The 23,650-nt window shown below is 44.2% G+C and overlaps 1 protein-coding gene across 2 annotated transcripts in view; it reads right to left on the minus strand.

Annotated features, from left to right (window-relative positions):
- Positions 1–23,650, minus strand: part of MYOF (myoferlin) — a 177,808-nt gene that overhangs the window by 133,367 nt on the left and 20,791 nt on the right. For both annotated transcript variants that reach the window (XM_040254539.1, XM_040254538.1), the window contains exons 2-3: positions 14,537–14,592; positions 12,026–12,117 (exon numbers count right to left, since the gene is read on the minus strand). In XM_040254539.1, coding sequence (XP_040110473.1) covers positions 12,026–12,117; positions 14,537–14,592 — 148 coding nt within the window. The remainder of the gene's footprint in view (positions 1–12,025; positions 12,118–14,536; positions 14,593–23,650) is intronic.

The raw sequence follows: 23,650 nt of genomic DNA on the forward strand, positions 1-23,650 counted from the left end.
CCATTGGATTGGACAAATCCTGTTCTAGACCTACCTCAGTGTCACAGCTTCCTTTGAGATCTTGGCTAAGTCACCCAAATCTGAGCCCTCTTCATTATCTGCAAATCAGTAGATTGAAATAATTCCTCAGACCCTTTTTAGCTCTGGAAGTCTGCTACTGGCTTACACATCAATGCCCCTAAAGTGAAAGTGAAAAGTGTTAGTTGCTCAGTCTTGTCCAACTCTCTGCGACTCCATGGACTATAGCTACCAGGCTCCTCTGTCCATTTCCCAGGCAAGAACACTGGAGTGTGTTGCCATTCCCTCCTCCAGGGGATTTTCCTGACCCGCATCTCCCGCATTGCAGGCAGATTCTTTACTGTCTGAGCCACCAGGGAAGCCCCATCAATGTTCCTATGTATGTGTATTCAGAAAACTATCTCATGTTATATTATTTCTCTTCAAGCCTTTGTTTGTTGATTTGGGGGGGGTGGAAAATATCTAGAATATCTCCATAAAGAACAGTCCAGAATAGTAGGCAAGCTTTCTGCCTTCAAAGGTATTGGCCTATAACATCAGGAGTCAAATGTAGATTCCCACAGAGTGTCAGGAGGAAAGGTGAGGCCAATAACAGAAATGTGGAATACAGTGAGTGTTAGATAAGACAGTAAGGAGTGATGGGATTGTGGTTAACTGGGGAGAGCAGGCTTGCCTAAAACACAAAGCCATCTGCTGGCCCTTTATGGCCCTGAAAGGTTTTGCAGCCTCCATTCTGACTCATCCAGTATCTGGTTCTTTTCCTTCCCCATGAGAGGGTGTAAAGGATGGAACAGATAACAGACCAGGAATGGAAGGAAAATTCAGCAAATCACAAAGTCTGACCACAATTCCTTCCTCAAGGAACCTTTAGTCTCCTTTCTTAAGATTTGCTTTTTCATCATAAAATTCTTATAATAAGAATAATTATAATGTTATAATTATAATCTTATAATTCTTTCATCATAAAATTTGGGGGTCTGGGGCAAGGAGATGTGAAAGAAATCTTACATTTCTTTTTATGCAATAAAGATGGTGTGTGTTTAGATGAAAGCCTAGAGAGATTTTAATCCGCCAAATATTTTTCACAGTACAGTGAGCTGAAGAATTACAACTTCTAAGAGATTTCACTGTAAGTTGAAGAACACATGCCTTATAGTGAGTCTGAACTCTAAGGGACTCTGAAGGCAAGGCTGGCCTGGCCTGTTTCCTGTGATGTTGCCTGGATACAAAATACAGTGAGGGACTGGGAAACGATGACCTGGCCTCCTACACAGGGAATAAGAACAGTTCAGTCAGACCACAAGCCAATTTCCTTTAAAGGAGTTGACACTAAACCCCAAACCCTTTTCCCTTCATATTACTAATGCTATAAATATGCTAAAATGTTATGGTGTGACAGTAATAAGGAAACTTTGTCCTGTGTTTTCAAAGAACAATAAGAGTCTCCTCCATTGGCTCCAGCCAACACTGAAACAGATGGACCACGACTCAAAAAGAAACTTTATAGCGAAAGAATCTCAAGGCTCCGGTTTCCCTGTGGAGTTAATGGGCAGCAGATGAATTCTGAAATGAAGAACCAGCCCTGCTCCTGCTCCTTTCAGCCCACGATCGCTCATCTAGTTTGTTGTTGGTTCTCTATGTGATATCAAACTCATTCTAAGCCATAGAAGCGACTACTTGAAAGTTAGATGTTAGGTTTGGGGGAAATAAAGAGTTTACACCAGTCAGCTCAATCATGCAAGTGTGGGTCAAGAACTTTTTTTTTCTTTCTTGTTAAAACTGAGTCTAGTGTGTTTAAAAAAGAAATGGAAAACATTCTCCCCACTGGCCTGAACGCAAATGTTAACAGCCGCATGCCACTGCGGTGAGTAAGGGCTTTGCTGGCCGAGTTCTTAATCAGGGGAGCTCACATCTAGCAAGCTGTTCTGTGCACCAGGCCACAGCATAGGAGGGTTTACTGGAAATTCCCTCATGAAGGAAAGGAAAAATAAGCTGGAGGCTGGAAAGTAAATCACACAGTTTCTGCTCCCTGGGACTGCAGAACTCCAACTTTCCGTCCTCCTAGGGGGAATGATAAGCCCCAGCTGGGCCAGGGACAAACACTTTTCTGAACAGCCCTCTGGTCTCCTGCAGGACCGTGACCTGCCCACCCTCTGAGGCACTGGGCTCTCCGCCAGCTGGCCTTTGCCATGTAAGCCAGGCTGGGAAGGCCAGTGGGGACGCTCGGCTGGGTCTGCTTCCTTCCACACACTTCTCCCCGCCCTGGCCAGTATCAGTCAAGCTCTTCCCTTGGTCCCTGAGCCAAAAGGTGGGACAGCCAAGTCCCACACCTTGCTTTCTACCAGATGGGCAGCCACGGCAGCCAATCCCATCTCAGGAAACACTGGCAAGCTCCTGGCCGGGTCTCCCATCCACTTCACTTGTGGGGAACCCTCTGAGTCCCCCAGCCAGCCTACCCTTTCCCTCTGGATTAGCCCATAAAACTGTTCCTCAGAGTGTGGCTGCCCTGCAGCAGAGTCAGCAGGGCGGTTACAGAATCCCAGGACCCTGAGTCACACTTTTCCTTTTGTTAATTCTCATACCCAGGAAGTTTGAGGAACAATCGTCTAGAATAGGTGGAGGGGTGGGTGGAGGGCTGGGGGGCAGGGAAGGCAGTTGGCAAAGCCAGATCTGGGGAAGGGAACATGTACAGTTTTTGTTAAAACCATACAGTGTGACCATACAGGTTCACCTTTGAGAAACGGACATAGAAATCAATAATTTAATGGAATAAAGTAGGAAGCAGAACTCCATCAAAACCTACTCAGCAGGCCTAGTTACCTGCACCCTCCCATGGCTTCCCCTCCTTACTCCACACTGAGACTGTCTAAGGGCCTTGAGGCCTTTGTCCTGCTCATCACAAGGAGGCAGGGGCTTCAGAAAACCTAGAAGCTCCTAGTCCATGCAGCGGTTCCCAAACCTAGCCAGGCACAAGCCCCCTGAGTTGGGGTGTAACAAACTCCGTGTCCAGATTCTGGAATCACTGACCTAGCCTGGAGGCTGCAGTGGGATTTGCAGCATTCAGGGACAGCCCCTCTGAATCATAGCCCTTGCTACAGATGGTGTCACTTTAACAGGGGAAGGAGCTGAGTAGAAGCCCAGCTCTCCTCCCCAAAGCCCTCCAGGGCAGAGAGGCTATGAGGCCAGGGGTGGGTTAACTAGCCTAATTCCTGGCGTGTAGAAGATGTCCAAGAGTTACTTCTTGAATAAATGATGTAACTGGCCATTTGCTATTTGCTCCTGACCAATTCTGCTATTCATTCAGTCCTCAAAGTTCTGACTCTGTGCGTGCCTGTTCTGGAGTTCAGCAGAACTCCCAGGCTCTGTCTCTAATGCCCTCATCCATTAGAACCAAGGTTGTAGTTTTCATTCATTCATCTATCCATCCATTCATCATTCATCAATCAAGCCCTTGGACCTTATAAAGGGGGGCAACATAACATAGTGATTAAGTACTTGGATTTAAGCAGAGCTGACTGATTCAGACTCATCCTCGTACTACAGATTGTGTAACGTTTCTGAGACTGTTTTTTCATCTGTAAAGTGGGGGTGATGGCAGCTCCTACCTAACAGTGCTGTTATTAATGATTAAAGGGATGATCTAGTAAGTGGCTAACATTGCTTTTCATTATTATTTCAGACACTATTCTAGAAAAAGGGATCTTAAAAATCACACAACTCCAAATCAGTGCTTACAGGGAAAGCTTGTCTGAACACATGCACAGCATAAAGCAGAGGGAGGCAGGTTTATCTATGTGGAGTGTGGGCGGGCAGGCAGGCATGAAGGCATGAATGAACAGATAAAAATCCTTTGTAACTGCCCATAGCCATTTCTATACAATCACTGTGCAGAACTCTTAAAACTAAACCTTTCTCTATATACATCAAATAGCTCCCTCCCACCCTCAATGCTATATATACCGTGAATCTGCATGGAAAACAATTTTTATTTTCAGGGTTAGACAGGAAGTGAATTTCAGCTGTAGCTGAATTCTCACAAAACCCAAATAATGGAATCAGAATGAATTTTTAAAGCCATAGGTCTCATAAGACATTTCATTATAAAACAGACCCCAGAACAATCCTTATATAAAAAGCCTTTCTAAACCAGCACGCTTCTTCTAAGAGACAGTCTTCCAAGTGCCATTAGAAGATAATTACAGCTCTTGGCATTATGAAATACCTTTCTCTTTCAGTCTCTCTGGGTGTTTTTCTCCAGGGCTGTGATCCACCTTTATTTACTTGCAAGATGGTAACGGATGCCAGTAGGGCTGCGGCAGCTGCTTAATTGGTCTCCCCAAACAGTGGGTTCAGCCTTTCCAGCACCCAGAGCCAGCCAGCCCAAACCACCTTTGATCTTTGCATAGCTCTGCTGCTTCATTGAAAACACAGAGGTCAAAAGAAATCAGAATTGGGAACTATGTTTCAAGTAACATCTGCCTCCAGTTTAGATTTTTACAGAGCCTCAGTAGCTATTCTAGAAGCTACCTAAACCCTTCTCAACAACCACAGTGAGGAAATGGAAAGGTCACGGGGACAGCCTCAATAAATCCCCCTGCCAGGTTTATACATGGCAACAGCAGAAGCCAGTCTCACCATTAGGGGAAATAAAAGTACTGAAAGCTTGAACACAAGGTGTTTTGTACATCAGAAAACAAAAATTTCTCATAAACAATACCACACTGTCCCATCAAATTAATTTCATTCCAAACTGCAATTTTTCTCTTTTCTCTAAGAAAAAACAACAGAAAACAAACACAAAAATACCCTTGCCTAGGGAGTTAGTAAATTTCATAGCCCAGGCTTACCCTTTCTAATTCTATAGCCCTAAGTACCACCCTGTGAGTGTGTGTTATTTATGATATTCACTCACTTTCACATCCTGGCACCCTGGCCCTCACCCAAACACACATACACAGGAAATAAACCTTGGAAAGTCTGAGGTTAAATTCTGGATTTATCAAGTTAAATCCATGTGGTTCCAATTAAAGAGCTGGGTGACTTCAAAAAACTTGGTGAACCTCTCTGAGCCATATTTTCCTCAACTTTAAGATGTCAATAAGCCTATCTGACTGAAAGTCATTATAAAGATTTAAACCAAATATGTGTGGAGCAGTTTTAACACAATTCCTGGTCCATGGTAAGCCCATAATAGATATTAGATATTATGTTGTTCATCATGAAATTTATGTTTTTCTTAATTATATTAAATTTGCCCTTTATTGAGGAAGTAATCCAGCAACCATTACAACGATAAAGACTCTTGCCAAAGGCCACCCAACCAGTAGGTAGCAGAGCCAACATCCAAACTAATCTCATGATCACACAGCTGACCACTTGTCTCCATCACTTCTTATGCAAGAACTTGGGTAAATTTCCTCTTAGATATATCGTGAAGTTATCTCCTTCTCACACATAAGCAAACCAGATGACTTACTTTCAGACGATGTCACCAACTTCGCTCTGCATTTGTGTGGGGGTATATGTGACGGTTTCGAATGTACAAGTACACACATATGGTGGGGAAAAAAAGTACCAGAAATGCAGACTCTTAGATAATTATGGTCATTTTATCTCAGACATTGTAATTTGCATCTCTACCCGTTCAGTTTGGATTTTAATATACCTTGCACTTCTCTACATGCTCAAGCTACCTTCCCAAACCTGTAGAATATAATACCTGTTTCATTGTCTATGCCTACTCATAATACCCTAATAGTGTATTTGTTTAATAATGATTTTTCTGTTTTTTTTTCCTTCACAATACTGAGGTAAAATCCTTCTGAGTACCTTGTTATTGTTTAGTTGCTAAGTCATGTCTGACTCTTTGAGACCCTAAGGACTGTAGCCCGCCAGGCTCCTCTGTCCATGGGATTTCCCAGGCAAAAACACTGGAGTGGGTTGCCATTTCCTCCCAGACTACTACCTACTGCTCATGAATTAGGAGGTTTTCCCACTCCAGATGGTGGGAATATTAACTGTCCTCAGCCCTCGGGTAGTTGCCTCACTGACCAGTACTCACCTGAAGAGTCAAGAGGAACCCTTTGCAAACCTTAGGAATGGTGTGTGTCCGGGGTGTGTGTATGTGAGTGTTACATGGCTGTGTGTACGACTCTAGACTCCCACCTGCACCTCCTCAATTTGGAAGACAACTAGGATCTGCCCATTTAGCACTGCACCCTGGAAACGCTCTCCAGGCCAGAAGCCGGGTCACCTAGGGAACTCAGCTCATTCACCCCCCTTCTGGGGATCACTGTCCTGTGCTGCCAGTGCCCAATATCTGAAGCCACTGCAGCAAGTAATTTCATCTACTTTTTTGATTGTGTCAGCTGAGAGGGCAAACCTGGTCCCTGCTACATCATCTTGGCATGAGCAGCACACATACCGATCTGAAAACTTGTAAATATCCTTCATTCCTACATTTCCAGGCTCCTGAAGATGATTTTTCTTTAGAAACTCAAGTGGAGTGCCAGCAGGGTCAGGATGTCAAGGGATCAGGATCTCAGCCTCAACCCTTCTGAGCCTCAGGTCTCATCTCCACTTCTCAAGGTCATCGTGAAGATCACATGAACCTTCTCTGAACTCATCTTGTAGGGAATGAGCTTAAGTGATTTATTATTCAGTAGCATGAAATGACTGCTTAAACTCTTACCTAGGAAGGAGGTACCAATATTCTGATAATGAGTGGGGGTTTCTTTTTTTTGGCAAGATTAGAAAAATTTAAGCTAGGGAGTTCCCCAGTGGTCAGAATTCAGTGCATTCACTCCAGTGGCCCAGATTCAATCTCTGCTCAAGGAACTGAGATTTTGCCAGCCTCATAGTACAGTCATGAAAAGGTAAAAGAATCATTCCACCTACATTTTGGTTCCTTTAGGTGGTCAGAGGTTCTCAGTATAATGGAAAAGTCAAGAGTACAGGTCTGGCTATAAAAGTTAAGAATACACCTGCCACATACCTGCTGTGTGACCCGAGCAGATTACTAAACCTCTCTGAGAAAAAAACTGCATGTGTGTGTGTGAGGAACTGGTGGGATCAAGTGTCTGAAGGGTTCATTAAGGGACAGCCACATTGCCTGTCTGCAAAGGGAACTCTCATTCTTCAGTTGCTGGGAAAAGCCTTCCACTCTGACATTTCAGCTAAATATACCATTTCATGTTCATCATATGACCAAGGGTTCCTCTGGCTCTTCCCTCACCTTCTTTTAGTTCACAAGGCTGGTTGGACGACTGTGAAATGAGGAAGAACAGAGTCTGCACAGAACAGCCCCACCAGCTCCCTACGCCTGGGGAGGGACACTGCTGATGCGCCAGCACTGTGAGGGCTCAGACTGCCCGGTTCAGTTCCTGTGGGTGTGGGCTCCAGTGCAGTTTGCTTACATGCCCGGGGGCTGCAGACTCTAAAAGAGAGCTCTGTTTACACAGTCGGTCTCCTTGGCAACAGGAAAGTCCACAGGCAGGACGTGCCTTACTCCTATAATCCTTGCCCTACCCAGTGCTTCCAGGTGAAGAAGAGCAGTGAACACAGTCCCAAAGCCAGATCTTTAGTAGAAAAGCCTAGCTGAAAACACGAGGCCAAAATACACAAATATTTTGGACAAACAAACCTAAAACATTGCCCCGCTGTCATCCAAGAGCCCCTGTGTTTTCAACAGGTATAAAATAAATATATAGTGTTCTCCCAGTATTGTTTTCCCTGCTTCCTAACTGATTCCTACATCCAACCTCCCCACAGAAAGCTTAAGCAATATTTTAAAAATGAAAGTTAGATTACACTCAGTCCTCTTTAGTGGATTTCCATCCTGCTAGCAATGAAATCCAAAGCTTGCACTGTGGCTCAACAAAGCCAGATATGTTGTGGCTTTGCTGATCTCATCTCCTCCCCCTGTCCCAGCCCTCTGACCTCCTGATCTTGCTCCAGTACCCCAAGGACACTTCTGCCTTAGGGCCTTTGCATGTGTTCTTCCCTCTGCCAAGAATATTCTTTCCCCCAGAAAGCTGCATGGCTCATTCTTTTGCTTTGTTTAGGTGTCTGCTCAAGTGCCACCTTATTACCACCTCATATAAAACTTTCCCCCCATCTCAGTAACTATCCTTTTACTCTAGTTTTATTCTTGGGCTACCACAGTTTTCTCCATAGATTACAGCATTTCAGAGGACCTGATATATTATATATTTCTTCATATGTTTGTCCGGAGAAGGCACTGGCACCCCACTCCAGTACTCTTGCCTGGAAAATCCCATGGACAGAGGAGCCTGGTGGGCTGCAGTCCATGGGGTCGCTACGAGTCAGACACAACTGAGCAACTTCACTTTCACTTTCATGCATTGGAGAAGGAAATGGCAACCCACTCCAGTGTTCTTGCCTGGAGAATCCCAGGGACGGGGGAGCCTGGTGGGCTGCCGTCTATGGGGCTGCACAGAGTTGGACACGACTGAAGTGACTTAGTAGCAGCAGCATATTTGTCTTTTTTTTTTTCCTGTCTCGCTCTCTCCCAAGTATGTAACATTCAGGAAAGCAACAACTTTGTTTGAAACAGATGAGAGCTCTCAGGCCAGCCTGCCAGGCTTTACTGCCATGTTGAAATAGAGGAGGCATAAAATAATGAGGCCTGAACCAGGCTGGTAGGTGTGACCAAAAGTAAGAAGCACATAGCACAGCAGAAAGAAAGGAAAGTAAGATCTGGCAAAACAGACTGGATGGGAGGTAAAAGGTAGAAGATCCAGAGAGACCTGAGTGAGGTTTTGAGGCCAGTGGTCACTCTCTACCACTCTGGTGGCCACCAGCCACATGTGGTGAGGAAACACTTAAAATGTGGCTAGTCTGGACAGAGATGTGCTGTTGGTGTGAAATACACACTGGATTTCAAAGACTTAATAAGGAAATATGTATGTGAAATGTCTCGATTTTTAAAATATAGATTACATATAGAAATGATAATATTGGATATATTCAGTTAAAATATAGCATTAAAATTCTCATCTGTTTCTTTTTGTTTTATAACATGACTACTGGAAAAAAAATTTTTTTTTTAATATTTATTTCTTTAGCTGTGTAGGGTCTTAGTTGCAACACACAGTTCAGTTGCCCTGCAGCATGTGGGATCTTAGTTCCCCAACCAGGGAACAAACCCATGTTCCCAGCAATGGAAGGTGGATTCTTAACCACTGAAACACCAGGGAAATCCAGAAAATTTTTAATTACACATGCAGCCTGCACATATTTCTATTGGAGAGGGCTGGTCTAGAATACAAGCAGTGGTACCACTTGCAGAAAGAGGAGAAGAAAGAAGAGAAAGGACCACTAGTAGTAATAGATAGAAGGTTATAGTGAGGCTCAACTACTTGCTTTCCTAAAATTTTGAAATCAGTGAAATAAAACTGTCCTCGGAGAGTTGGGATGAGGCTAGAAAATCACATACTTGCTTCAAAGCTGAGATGTACAGCATAACCTTAAAAAGCTAGAATGTTTTTTGATCTAAGAGAGTAGGGTCAAAACCTGCCAAAATGTATTTATGTAGCTTAAGGGGGAAAAAAAATGCATCGGTCACAAGAGGCAGTGGTCAGCAATGCTACACGGGAGAAAGGATCTTGTGAAAAGTGACATAGGTACTATCTATCAAAGCACTGTCCAGGCTATCAGTTTGATGCCAGGAAGCAGAAGACCCCGATGACTAGGATGACCATGTATCTTACTGTGCAACCCAAGTCACTGCTGTCAGCAAAAGGGACATCATAAATCATTGTGCTGGAATAATAAACCAGGACGATCCAAAGTAAATCACAGTATATAGTCACCCTATCTCAACTAATTTATTCTAATTTATTGCTCTCATTGCAGCCTTCTGATCATACCAAATGTACATGAGGCTAAGACATACATCTGAAAATAAATTCACATTACTAAACACTGGGATGCTTCAACTGATGTGGGCATTTAATATCAGGCTTCTTACCCTCTCCCCTAATCCTGTTACTAACAGTACATCTTACAGGCAATGATGTCTTATAATCAACAATACAGAGTAACTTGGTTTCCCACGTGATAGGACATGAAGGAACATAGACATTTCTCCAAAGACGACAAACAGATGGCCAGAAGGCATATGAAAAGATGCTCAATGTCACTAATTATTAGACAAATGCAAATCAAAACTACAATGAGATGTCGTTTCACACCAGTCAGAATGGCCATCATCCAAAAGTTTACAAATAACAAATGCTGGAGGGAGGGTGGAGAAAAAGGAAGCCTCCTCCATTGTTGCTGGGAATGTAAACTGGTATAGCCACACCAGAGAACAGTATGGAGGTTCCTTAAAAAACCAAAAATAAGGCTATTATATGATCCAGCAGTCTTACTCCAGGGCATATGTCTGGAGAAAACCACACTTTGAAAAGATACAGGCACCACAGTGTTCATTGTATAATAGCTAAGACATGGAATCAACCCAAACATCTACTGACAGGGACAAATGAATACAGCAGATGTGGTACATATATACAGTGGAATATTAGCCATTAAAAAGAAGGAAATAATGCTATCTGCAGCAACATGGATCGACCTACAGATTATCATACCAAGTTAAGTAAATCAGAGAGATTGTAGTATGATATCACTTAGGTGTGGAATCTTAAAAATGATACAAATGAACTTCTTCACAAAACAGAAATAGACTCACAGACTTAGAAAACTTATGGCTACCAAAGAGTAAAGGTGGGAGAAGGGGAGGGGTAAATTAGGAGTTTGGGATTAACATATATACACTACTATATTTAAAATAGATGCTCAGCAAGGACCTACTGTATAGAACAGGGAACTCTAGTCAATACTCTGTAATAACCTACATGGGAAAAGAGTCTGAAAAATAGATATATGTATATGTATAACTTAATCATTTTGTTGTGCACTTGAAACTAACATTGTAAATCAACTATACCCTAAAAATTTTTTTTTTAATTTAAATTTATTAATCAGAGAGCAGGAATGCCCTCTTCAACCAGGCAATTAATTTCCACTGGAAAATAACAAGCATTATGGTTTTAGAATTGAACAATTCTTACTGAGCTTAGTGAATTTGAACTGATAATCTAAAACTGCATTCTGAGTCTAAGGCCAAAGTCTAGATCAAAGACTGGGGTGAATTTACTGGGGTCATTCTGTCCCATGGGAACCTCACCCTTACCCAGGAGATGACACTCTGAACCATTCCTGGTCACTACCATGATTCTTCCCCGTCTGAAACTGGTAGCAGCGGTAAGACAAGGAATCTGGTTTCAATTTGTGAGACATTAAAATGGAAGCAGTGCTGGAAAGAGAACTTGAATGAGATGTACATGGGGTACACATAATCGGAAGAAGAAATGATTTTGTGTCCAATAAAGCTACAGTTTGGATAAACCATCAGTGCCTACATGTAATTAACAAAGAAACTGCAGGAGTGTGAACAGGTTTCTCTGTAAGTACCTGTTGGAAACAAATTGGATAGACTAGTGGTGGCACCCCACTCCAGTACTCTTGCCTGGCAAATCCCATGGGCGGAGGAGCCTGGTAGGCTGCAGTCCATGGGGTTGCGAAGAGTCGGACACGACTGAGCGACTTCACTTTCACTTTTCACTTTCATGCATTGGAGAAGGAAATGGCAACCCACTCCAGTGTTCTTGCCTGGAGAATCCCAGAGACGGGGGAGCCTGGTGGGCTGCCATCTATGGGGTCACACAGAGTTGGACACGACTGAAGCGACTTAGCAGCAGCAGTGGTGGCTTCATGTTTCCAACCTCTTAGGAATACAGCAATCACAGTGATTGATTAGCTACATCTGATGCTGGCTAATAAGTGGGAAGGGGGTTGGCACACAGAATTAAAGCACAATGATATTGGAAACATTATGTTATTAAAAATGTTTTCCTTCAACAAAAAACAAACAACAGTACAACAATATATAAAATGACAAAAACAATCAAAATCAACTTACTTATTTTGTCCAATTGTCTCAAAATCTTTCACAACAATCTCAAGGGACGATGAAAAATCCAGCGGTATACCCCTCAAGTCAAACTCCAAAATCTGTCCACAGAAAGGTTATGAAATCAAAAAGTCTGTTAAAAGGATCTGGGAATATAATAAGATGCACCAATACTATTAATAAACACTGTTCATCTTCACCAATGACAATCGTTTCAAGTACTCAATTCTACAGTGAGACAGAAGTGATCAAATTCAGAACCTGGAAGCTGCTGAGACTTGTGGGAAAGCAAATCAGACTTAGCCTCAAAGGGCCTGGTAGCTTCTCCTAGCTCCTCGTTTTCTAGGGTCCTCGGCTTTGAACAAGACCAAATCCATATCATGGGCAGAGATCTAGACTTAATGCCTACCACAACTGTCGCGTGAATAGAATGAAATCTGTAAATGAAAAATGCTTTCTTTAAAGGTTAATTTTAAATTACTTTCATTTCTTAATCATATTACTAGTGAACAAAGAGATGAATCAATCTAAGAAAACATTTTCTGAATTGCATCAGCCCCTTATTTTTAAGCCCCACCACAGTCAGTGCTGTAGTCAGGCAAGTCTCTCATCTTAAAGCAGTAAATTGCTTTCTAAGGGTAAATATTAAAACAAACAAAGACAGAAATCAACTTAGCACCACTGATGCCTTTAAGTATGTAATAAATGAATTCAGTAAAGCAGTTCCCGATTATGGTTTGATATGGACGGAGGAGGCATCTCACAGGTCATATTAGAAGATGCCCACCAACCGCAATGGGTTTGGGATTGGCATTTCATTTAGGTTTGGATTCAGTTATAAAATTTCAATTGGGAAATTTCCTTGATAAACACATATGCATTATAAGAAAAAATGCGTCAGAAACAAAATAGTGTGAGACGGATGATGCCCTGTGGAGAACAACTCCACTCATGTGACCACACTCCTCTCTGCCATTGGCCACATGGATTGAGCACAAACTTTTAAGTGGTATGCTACCACTAAAAAAAAAAAAAAATTAAATTATTGGACTTCCCTGGTGGCTCAGATGGTAAAGAACCTTCCTGCAGTGCAAGAGATCCAACTTTGATCCCTGGATCAAGAAGGTTCCCTGGAGAAGGGAATGGCAACCCAATCCAGTATTCTTGCCTGGAGAATTCCAAGGATAGAGGAGCCTGGTGGGCTCTAGTCCATGGGATTGCAAAGAGTTGGATACAACTGAATGCATACATGTATGTACTTTTTTAGTCTTGGTGCTGTGTGTGAGGTACTAGGATCCCATAGTGTCCACAGGGATCAACCAGACAGGCCTCTGCTTTCAGGGAGCTGGTAGTCTAGCTGGCTGTGTTCTGGGTTCCAGTGAAACTACAGAAGCGGAATTTCCTCTCAACCTATATGAGACCAGCAGGGCTTTTCAGGAAGGCACCAGGAAACTTTTAGTCTTGGCCTCATCCAATGAGAACAAGTAATCTTTATCTTATAGGGATACTGAAACTAGTTAGGAAGGGAACAGGGGAAGAGGTTTGCAGTTGGTGAAGCGGAAGTCTTCACAGCCTGGTAACTTAGCAAAATAACAAAGATATTTATCACTGTACTTTTCCAGAAAGGTTTGACCTAGCTTTTGGAAAAACAATGGGGTTGATGATAGGCTTTTCAAAAATTAGTCAGCATAGGAAAATCCTACTCAATGGAAAGAATTTAAAACTTCACATATCTATAAGTATATTTATAAATATATTAAACACTGAACCATTTATAAAATAAAGTCAACAGGGGGAGGAGGTATATAAATTATGTTACTGCAAAACAATATTATACAAGTAATTAAAAGATTTTCAAATGGAATGAGAAAGGTATTTGCTGAGGATATAATAGTAAGAAAAAGATAGAAAACTGTATTCACTATATACTTATTTGCTGATTTTAAAACATCATAATATATTCACTCAATAAACATTTATTGATACCTCCGAGATGTTAACAACAGTCACTTCTGGATAGCAGGAACAAAAGTAATTTTTTAAACCTGAAGTTTTCAAAATTTCTACATTAAATATGTATTACTCTTATCAACATAAAAAAAAAAATACATTACTCTTCCAGACACTGAAAGTATCATGGATTACACTCAATCACATGCAGATATGGTTTTAATTACAGAGCTTCCCTTCTGGGGCTCTGGAGAGGATCTAATACCACCCCTTGCTCTAATTTGCAGCATAACCAGAAAAGGTCGCACAGCAAGCTCATGGCTGCACCAAGCTAAAACCCCACCCTCCTCACCCTGTCCAGGCTCCACTTGCCACACCACCACTGTACAGATGTCACTGTTATGTCTCCTTGAACTGCTCTGCTGTCTTTGGGCCACAAAGGGAGATGGAGGGGATGAGGGCGAAATGGCAGAGATTCTCCTTCCAAATGGAAGGGTTAACCTCCGACCAAAGATGAGCAATCAGAGGTAGCTTATCCAGTGAAACAAAATTGTAAAATAGTGAAGTTACCTCATTCCAGACAGGGTTGAGTTCATTATCGACTTTCTTTGTTTTCTTTTTCTCATCTGCAAATAAAAAATAAGAGCAATCAATTAGAAGTACCTGAAGATCCAACACTTTGGCCACCTGATGCAAAGAGCCAACTCATTGGAAAAGACCCCGATGCTGGGAAAGACTGAGGGCAGGGGAAGGGGAAGACAGAGGATGAGATGGTTGGATGGTATCATCATCCCTAAGGACAGGAGTTTGAAACAACAACAGAACCAGTATCATTCATTCATTCAAAGAACCTTCCTACATTTTACCTTCATCTGACTAGGGTGGGGACTACCTGAATCAGTCTGCCAAACTGAACAGCATTTTAGGCCTAAAAAATTTTTTTCCCATCCCTAAAGAGCCAAGAGGTGGGAAACTCAAAATCACAGAAATGCCATAAGCTTCTCTCTCACCAAATCCTGCAGACCAAAGTCACCCAGAGCTTGTGTGTCTCCCCAGCTTGTTGCGGAAAGTCAACAAAAGTAACCTTTGACCCATAGGTATCCCATTTGATAAATGAGGATACTGAGACTCCAAGGAGTTGAGAAACGTGTCTGACCTCATATGCAGGAGTGGTGCCTGATATAAACCTGGAATTTCAGCTCTGAAGCCCATGCTGCCTTTGCAAGTGATAAGACCCCAACACAGCTTAAAGATTAAGCCAGACTTGCTCACTGACATGAATCTGAGCAACCTCCGGTAGATAGTGGACGACAGAGGATCCTCATGCTGCGGTCCATGGGGTTGCAAAGAGTTGGAGATGACTTAGCGACAGAACAACAGACCCCCCGCAACAGACCTAATACAAGGTAATAATTAGTAGATGAATGCTTTCTAGGACCAGGAGAGAATTGGGGATTTTCCTTATTCCTGGATCATTTTTTTCCTGAAGACACAAGGTCTTCTTTCTGTGTGTCTGAGACTGGACAGTATACCTACCCAGATGAGCAAAAAGTTAATCCAGCTCGTGCTTAAAGTTTCCTTGGAGCAAAGTCCAAAGAGCAGGGGCTTCTATTGAATCCCTAAGTCCCCAAATGCGTAACAAAATAAAAGCTAATGTTTCAGTACAAAAGGTTTTGTAAGCCTTAGCTCATCTGTTTTCAGGGGGAAAAAACCGGTTTTTCTTCCTGTGTGTCTCCTTTACTATCACACAGAACACTCACAACATTCTGACAGCAGAATGTTGCTGCACTGGGGCGGGGCATGTTTCCCCACCAAGCAATTTTCTGCGACAGCAGCTGGGTGTTCCACAATTTAACTCAGTCCTGACACTTTAGCATCAGATCCACAGGTTAAGAGCTCAGTCCCACAAGACTGCCCCACCCCCACTTCAGTCCAGATTGTCATCGGTGCTTCTAACCAGTTGGAGACAAATCTGAGGTTCCCATGACCCCATCATTGGGTTCAATTAATTTGCTTGAGCAGCTCACAGAACTCAGGAGAACAGTTACTCAACCGCTTACTGTAGTATCTGATCAACGATATAGAGGAACAGCCAGCTGAAGAGATGTGCAGTGTGAGGTCTAAGAGGGTCCTAAGCACAGGGGCTTCTGTTACCATGGAGCTGGGGTGCACTGCCCTACTGGTACATGGATGTGCTCACCCACCTGCAAGGTCTCTGAACCCCATACTTCTGGGATGCTTAATGGAGGCTTCAGCACATAGGCTTGATCAATTATTAACTCCATTTCTAGCCCTTCTCCCCACTTTAGAGAAGTGGGGGTGGGGCTGAACATTCCACAAACCCTGAATCATGGCTTGGCCTTTCCGGCGACCAGCCCCCATCCAGGAGTCCACCCAGAGTGGCTTCATTAGAACAAAAGATGCTTCTAGTGCCCTCTCTTATCCCTTAGGAATTTACAAGGATTTTAGTAGCTCTGTGCCAAGAACAATGAGCAGTGGGTCAGGGTGATGTATATTTTTTCTATCATCTCACATGACCCAATTTCCTGAAAATCCTACGTACAATTATTTCCATCCCCTTTTCATAGCTAAGGAAACTGAGAAGTAAGGAATTCCAAGTTACATTGCTATTAAGTGGGTCAAGGCTAGATTATGGACCCAGGCAGTCCCACGTCAATGGCCATGCTTTGAACCACTCCTCAGCTTCCTCTCTACTGTAGTGGAATGGAGGAGGCAGTGGCTTTTGTTCGGCTGAATGTCACATTGCTAAGGCTCCCAGCACACAGCCAGCTCTGGGACTAGCTACCTCATTCTTCCACGACCTCAGCATAGCAAAGCTCTGAGTCAGCACCCTCACTCTGCTAAGCATTAACTTTTCCACTTGAGTGGGCTCCCATCGCCCTGCTGGCTTCCCTTTTCAAAGTTCAGCGGGACTCTACTCATCGGCTCATGCCTGGATCTATCCTGACTATGACTTTCTGTGCAGAGCCCCTCACTGGATTCTGATGTCACCTAGAAGCGGTCCCGATTTCCCCTCCCACACTTCCTTATTGAGCCCACTCACTCTTCCCCTCATCTCACAGAAGCCTCTCAAGCTTTCTCTCTGGTTACAGTACCAGAAAGTGTGAGAGACAAAAAGGAGCGTTGCAAAGGATGTTGAAATTGGAAATGGACAAAATGGCTTCTCTCCACAACTGCAGCTGCTCCCTCTAAAGAAGGATCTACAGATGCCAGGCTGTGCATTCTACTGCGGTGTCTCTAAATCCTCACTCTAACCCTGCAAGGGAAACATTCTCAACAGGAATCAAGAAAAGCTGGTTAAGCTGTTCAAGCCACAGCTAACAAGGAAACAGAAACAGAATCTGTACCTACATCTCCTAGCTTCAAAACCGGAGTGTGTGTTTGCCACCACCAATGCGGCACTGGAAGCTGTCAGAAATACTGACTAAAGGGGCGGCACAGGCGCGATGTGTGTAGTGGGCTTGGGATCCTGGGCAGTGGCCATAGGGAAAAGTCCAAGGTCAGGTTTCAGGGTATCCTAAAAGTGTCCAAGACTGTCTGCTCCAAGGCACAAAATATTACATCTGAGAGTTCTTCTGGAGACAGAGTTTATTGTTCTGATCAGATTCTCAGATGAGTTAGGAACCTGGACAAAGGTTAGGAATTTCTGCCTTTGACAAGCATGAAAGGGTTACCATTAATCTCACTGCAGCTCACCACCACGCTGGCTGGCTGCCATGTCCTGGGCTTTGGCTAGGGGAGGTGGGAGAATGGAGTGGAGATTTGAGTCAGGAAGGAGTGAATTTGGACCCTGAAGTCATGGCAGGCCTTCAAGAGAGAGATGGGCAACATGAGATCCCAGCCAATAGGAAAAGCAAGAAGGCAGCAAATAACCTATAGAAACTGAGCAGAAGCCTTAGGACTGGCAACACTGAAGGATGGTCTTGAAGCAAAATTCCAGTCTCCTCTAAGTTTCTAAGATCCCAGACAAGGAGCTAAGACAGGGGCTCCAGGGAAGCTTCGAAAAGAGCCAGCATTTACTCACTTGAATTGAGTCCCAAGCCTGGTTACCAACCTGGGGATCAGGGTGGGAAGGCATGTTGCAAGGCTGTCTTGATGCCAAGCCTGGTACTAATGACTCTCCACCCCCAGTGGGGATTGTTCCAGAGTCAGCAGCTGAAGAGTGTGATAAAGGTCACCTGTTCATTCATTCTCAAACATTCATTAAGCACCTACTGTATGCTAATAGAGGACTTCCCAGGTGGCCCAGTGGTAAAGAATCTGCCAGCCAACGCAGGTGACACAGGAGATGAGGGTTCCATCCCTGGGCCAGGAAGATCCCCTGAAGGAGGAAATGGCAACCCATTTCATTTCCATTTTCATTTTCTATTCTTGCTCAGAAAATTCATGGACAGAGGAACCTGGAGGGCTACAGTCCATGGGGTCCCAAAGAGCGGGACACAACTAAGCATAAGGCCTAACAAGGATGTTGCTAATAACTAAAGAAAAAGAGTATAAGAAGTTCCTGGTCTTAAAACATTCCATCAATGTAGTTTATGGGTTATTGAATAGAGGAACCAAACAAATCTTCCTGCATGTTTTCACCCAGTATAAAAAGTTCCATCATGTTTTATTTTTATCTTGGAGTTTCCTCCCATAAGAGAGGTAATAACGGGAATGATGACTGGCCAGGTCAGGGACCTCATAGCTCAGCCCACGGAAATGGTCTACTAAGTGAGTTCTTCCATGGCATTAATCAACTTCCTGATTCCTCCATCCAACAAATATTTCTGAAATATCAGCTGCTAAGCTCTGAGCAGGTCACTGAGAGAGATACAAAGATCCCCAAGACCTTGGGGTCCCGAACTTGGGGAAGTAGATATGGCTACAGGTGTCTGATACAGAAAGAAAGCTTCTTTCAGAAAGAGGGGTATAGATGAAGATTCAGAGGAAGTAGAAGTAATTTCACGCTGGGGAGCAGAGGCTGAGTAGGGGTTGGAAGGAACTGGAAATGGGGAGCTGGGAAGAAAATGTCACTCCAGATGAGGGCAACAGCCTGGTGGGTCAGCCATGGATGGAGAACAAGTACTGTCTTGGGACACTGCACAGCCCAGTGGGCTGGAACCACAGGATGTGTAAGGGAATCAAGGCAACCAGGCTGTGTGGGAAGGTTATGGTCACACCGTGAAGCCCTGAATGCCAGGAAAAGCATCATTTGGCTGATTCAAGTCACTTAGGAAGGAGGATATTAGAAACTGACTTCATAACTTCAGAAATTCATTATCCAACGCAAAAAAAAAAAAAAAAACACAAGATTTGCTCAACAAATCTTCCAAGACATACTCCTGAACACATGATTCAGCTGTCTTGAGAACAGAGCAGAGGGGCTGAGTTCTAGCAGATGCCACTGGTGGGGCTATCCATGTGGAATTTCCTGCCACACCTGGTACCCACGCATAATATTGACGCTAACAGTGAGACCCTCCCTCCCAGCCAGGTCTGTATTAAATCCTTCACATACATCATTTAACTTTAAACCTTGTATCAAGCCTAAAAAGTAGGCACTCTTAATATCCCCAATCTACAAATGAGCAAAGCAAGCCCAGAATGTTGGGTAACTTGCCCAGGGTCAGGGAGCTAGGAAGAAATCGTCTAACTCAGGACTAGTCTGGCCCTACCCTCCTACCTCTCTGGCTAATAAGGAAAGATTAAGAAGTTGGCATTAGCTCCTTGCTTTCTGGAGAAACCTAGCCCAACCCCTTCCAAGAAGGAGGCTCTGATTTTTTAATCAAGATGTGTCCACATTGCATTTTATTGAAAGCCTATTTTCACACATAAACATGTCAGCCAAAAAAGAGAGTACATAAATTCCAGTCTCATCAACAACCACAGTCACACACTCAATTATTCAATTTCATATCTTTTTTTTTTCAAAGGTCTCAGCTGCAGGCACTAATCAGATTAAATTACCAGAAACTCTTTCCCCTTCTTCACACTCCTACCTCCCCCATTTCCACCTCTAATGTTATGAAGATATGTTTCTTCCTATGGTAAAGAATTAAAAACTTTCAACCTAGAATATAAGAATTGATTCAAATGCAGAATACACTGTGGACCACTCTGGACTCAGAGGCATTCTTTGAAACATTTCCTGGTTTTGTTTCTTTTTTATTAACTACAATTACTTCTCTCTCAGATCTGTGAAGGTCAACACTGCAGTAATTAACTCTCATGCCAACCTCCCAATCAGGTTTCCGAAGAACTGAACAAGCACTCTTTACCAAGCCACCACACCCTCTGGCACGGAAACTTTCCTTTGCTGTTCACCTACCAAACAGCGTGCTGAACTCTTACTGAAGAGGTGAGAGCGACACCATGACTCCCAAGTCTGTACTGGTCCATCCAGGCCGAAAGGACCAGTGCTGCTGCTAAGTCACTTCAGTCGTGTCCGACTCTGTGCGACCCATAGACAGCAGCCCACCAGGCTCCCCCTGGGATTCTCCAGGCAAGAACACTGGAGTGGGTTGCCATTTCCTTCTCCAATGCAGGAAAGTGAAAAGTGAAAATGAAGTCACTCAGTTGTGTCCAACTCTTAGCGACCCCATGGACTGTAGCCTACCAGGCTCCTTTGCGCATGGGATTTTCCAGGCAAGAGTACTGGAGTGGGGTGGTCTAGATGCTGCTGTGAAGGTATTTTATAGATGTGATTAACAATCTATAAAATTGTTTTCAAGTAATTTCAATTGTTTTCTAGTAAAGCCGATCACTCTCCGTAAGGTGGGTGGGCCTATAGCTGAAAGCCTTAAGAGAAAAAACTGAAATTTTCCCTCTCTTCCTGGAGAAAAACAAATTTTGCCTCAAGACTGTATCAGAAACCCCACCCAAGACATCAGCCCGCTGACCTGCCCTTGAGGTTTCAGTCTCAAGACTACAGTGTCAACCCTTACCTGAATTTCCAGCCTGCATTTGGGCTGCACCCCACAGGCCTCTGAGGCCTGTGTTTGACCAGCTCCAAGACCAGGAAAGAGCCTGAAGTCAGCAACAGAGACATCATCAGTGGTTTAATGGATGGGGGAGTTCACACGTCTGAAGCCAGGTTCTGAAGCAATACCCCACTGCATGCGGCAGACAGTGGGGAGGGCGCGGCAGCAGTCTTTGCTTCCAGGGCAAAGGGGAGGTTATTAGTGTTAGGGGAATTGACGTCAGGTGGTCTCATTTGTTACCAGGGAAAGGAACATGTCCCTCACTGCCCCTTTCAAAAGAACAAGCAACACCTGGGGCCTGGGGCAAGCACCTAGGAAGGTCAGTCAGATGACTGGGATACAGGTGAAATAGGCAAGGGATGAGCAGAGAGCAAGGGAACAGCCATCTTGAGTGGCCTGTCCATACATCTGCCCCACAAATTTCAATCTTGCTGACTACAAATGCACGAGCCCTCTCCCTCCCCCATCTCTGCCTCTGCCTCTTTCTCCGTTTATATGTACATACATACTATTGGTTCCAGAGAAATGGGACCAACTGGTAACACCAAGTGGGCATGGAAGTCACAACATCACAATGGTAACAGATTTTACATACTTCAAAACCACACATCTCATTGATCCTAACAACCCTGCAAGGAGAAAGCAGGTGTTAGTCCAGCTTTTCTGACTGGACTTTCAAATCAGGGAACTCTCCATTTCTCTGAGCTGTTATCAGGGAGACATAAGGCTCAATCACTAAACTCAGAGTCCCTCTCCGATGAACTAGGGAATTTAGACTAGAGGAGCTCCAAGTTTCCCACCAGGTTCAATAGAACATGAGTTTTATGAAGTCCCCCCAAGTCCTGACTGATTAGACTGCTGCATCTTACTGAGATAGCCCCAGGAGAAGTGGGGGTGCTATTTACAAAGCTTCCAAGTGTAACTCAGCTCTTTGGTGAAAGTATTAGTCACTCAGTCATGTTCGGCCTTAGGAGAAGGCAATGGCACCCCACTCCAGTACTCTTGCCTGGAAAATCCCATGGACAGAGGAGCCTTGTAGGCTGCTGTCCATGGGGTCGCGAAGAGTCGGACACGACTGAGTGACTTCACTTTCACTTTTCACTTTCATGCATTGGAGAAGGAAATGGCACCCCACTCCAGTGTTCTTGCCTGGAGAATCCCAGGGACAGTGGAGCCTGATGGGCTGCTGTCTATGGGGTCGCACAGAGTCGGACACGACTGAAGCGACTTAGCAGTAGCAGCAGCAGCATGTTCGGCCAGGCTCCTCTGTCCATGGAATTGTCCAGCCAAGAATACTGGAGTGGGTAGCCATTCCCTTCTCCAAGGATCTTCCAGACCCAGAGATCGAACCCGTGGGCAGACTGCATTGTGGGGAGTCTGCATTCTGCATTGTGGGCAGACTCTTTACTGTCTGAGCCCCCAGGGAAGCCCCAGCTCTTTGGTAGGCAAGGTAGACCAGCCATTCATCTAAACTTGACTTCTCATTCAGAAATACTTCTGCATCTTCTCTTGGTCCTTAATTATGCCCCCTTTATTTTGAGAAATATTCACATACACAAAGGCATCCACTAATTGGCCTAAAACTTCAGACTCTCCTTGCCTCCAAGCCTTTCCACACATGGTTAACAATTATTAAGTGCTGTGAACTAGTCCCTGTTCCCAGTGCTTCCCGTGACTGTCTCATTTAATCTTCACACCAACCGTAAGAGGCAAGTTCTATTATGATCATCTCTAGTTACTGAGGAAGAAACCAAGACACGGAGAGGGTAAGCCACTTCTCAGAGGTGACACAGCTAATGAGTGGCAGAGCAAGGATTCAAACTCTAGAAGATAAAGACACAAAGCAATTTCCAAGATTGGAGGATTAAGATCAGACAGTGACTCCCTAAAGGCTGGGACTGTATTTTATTAATATTACTATCCCCCCTGCCAGAGTCATTTCTCCATGATCTGAGTAAGCTGGACTTGATAAGCTCATGTAAGCCTTAAGACTCAAGTTGCTTTAGTGATTAAGAGAATAAATACAAAGTGCTCAACACAGAATCCAGCACAGGGTAAGCACTGAACCACCAGGAACTATTATGTTATTTCTTCTCACAGCACCCAAGCAGCACTCCTTGCAGACTCCAGAGGGTTTCCCAGGTGTGGAGCCCTCCCTGGAGGTCAGGGCCCCAGTGACTAAAGCAAGTGGCCTGGGCACAGCCCTGGAGGAGCAATTCTGCCACATGGCTTGGTTCCAGGCCTCGGAGGCCTGACAGAGGCAGCTGGCATGTGGGTAGTGCTCTTCCCTGGCAGTGAGCCTGACAGCTACCAGCCGCTGAAAGAACTTCCACAAGAATCAGGAGCAGGGAAAGCTCAGGGAAGGGCCAACAGGAAGCTCTTCTGCCCCGCGGATCTTAGGGACTCAGGGGAGCACAGAGACAGGGGGCCCATCCCAGCTGAACTGGCTGAAGGAGCATCTCTGTTTCCCAACCCTGGCTGCACTACTCCCGCAGGAGGTGTTGCTAAATGAGTTCTAAGAGAAAGGCGTTTTGGCCAAATGGCAACTGCAACACAAAGTGAGGCTGTTTTGTATATTTCTGAAAGCATCACTGATATCTCTGCTGATAAAAGGAAAGCCCAGACAGAAAAGCAGGCTGCTCCACTTTCTGTACCCAGTACCCCAGTGGCCTCTGGAACTGCCCTTTCAGGTACACAAACT

The sequence above is a fragment of the Oryx dammah genome, unplaced genomic scaffold, assembly GCF_014754425.2.
Source record: "Oryx dammah isolate SB20612 unplaced genomic scaffold, SCBI_Odam_1.1 HiC_scaffold_14, whole genome shotgun sequence".
Taxonomy (NCBI): domain Eukaryota; kingdom Metazoa; phylum Chordata; class Mammalia; order Artiodactyla; family Bovidae; genus Oryx; species Oryx dammah.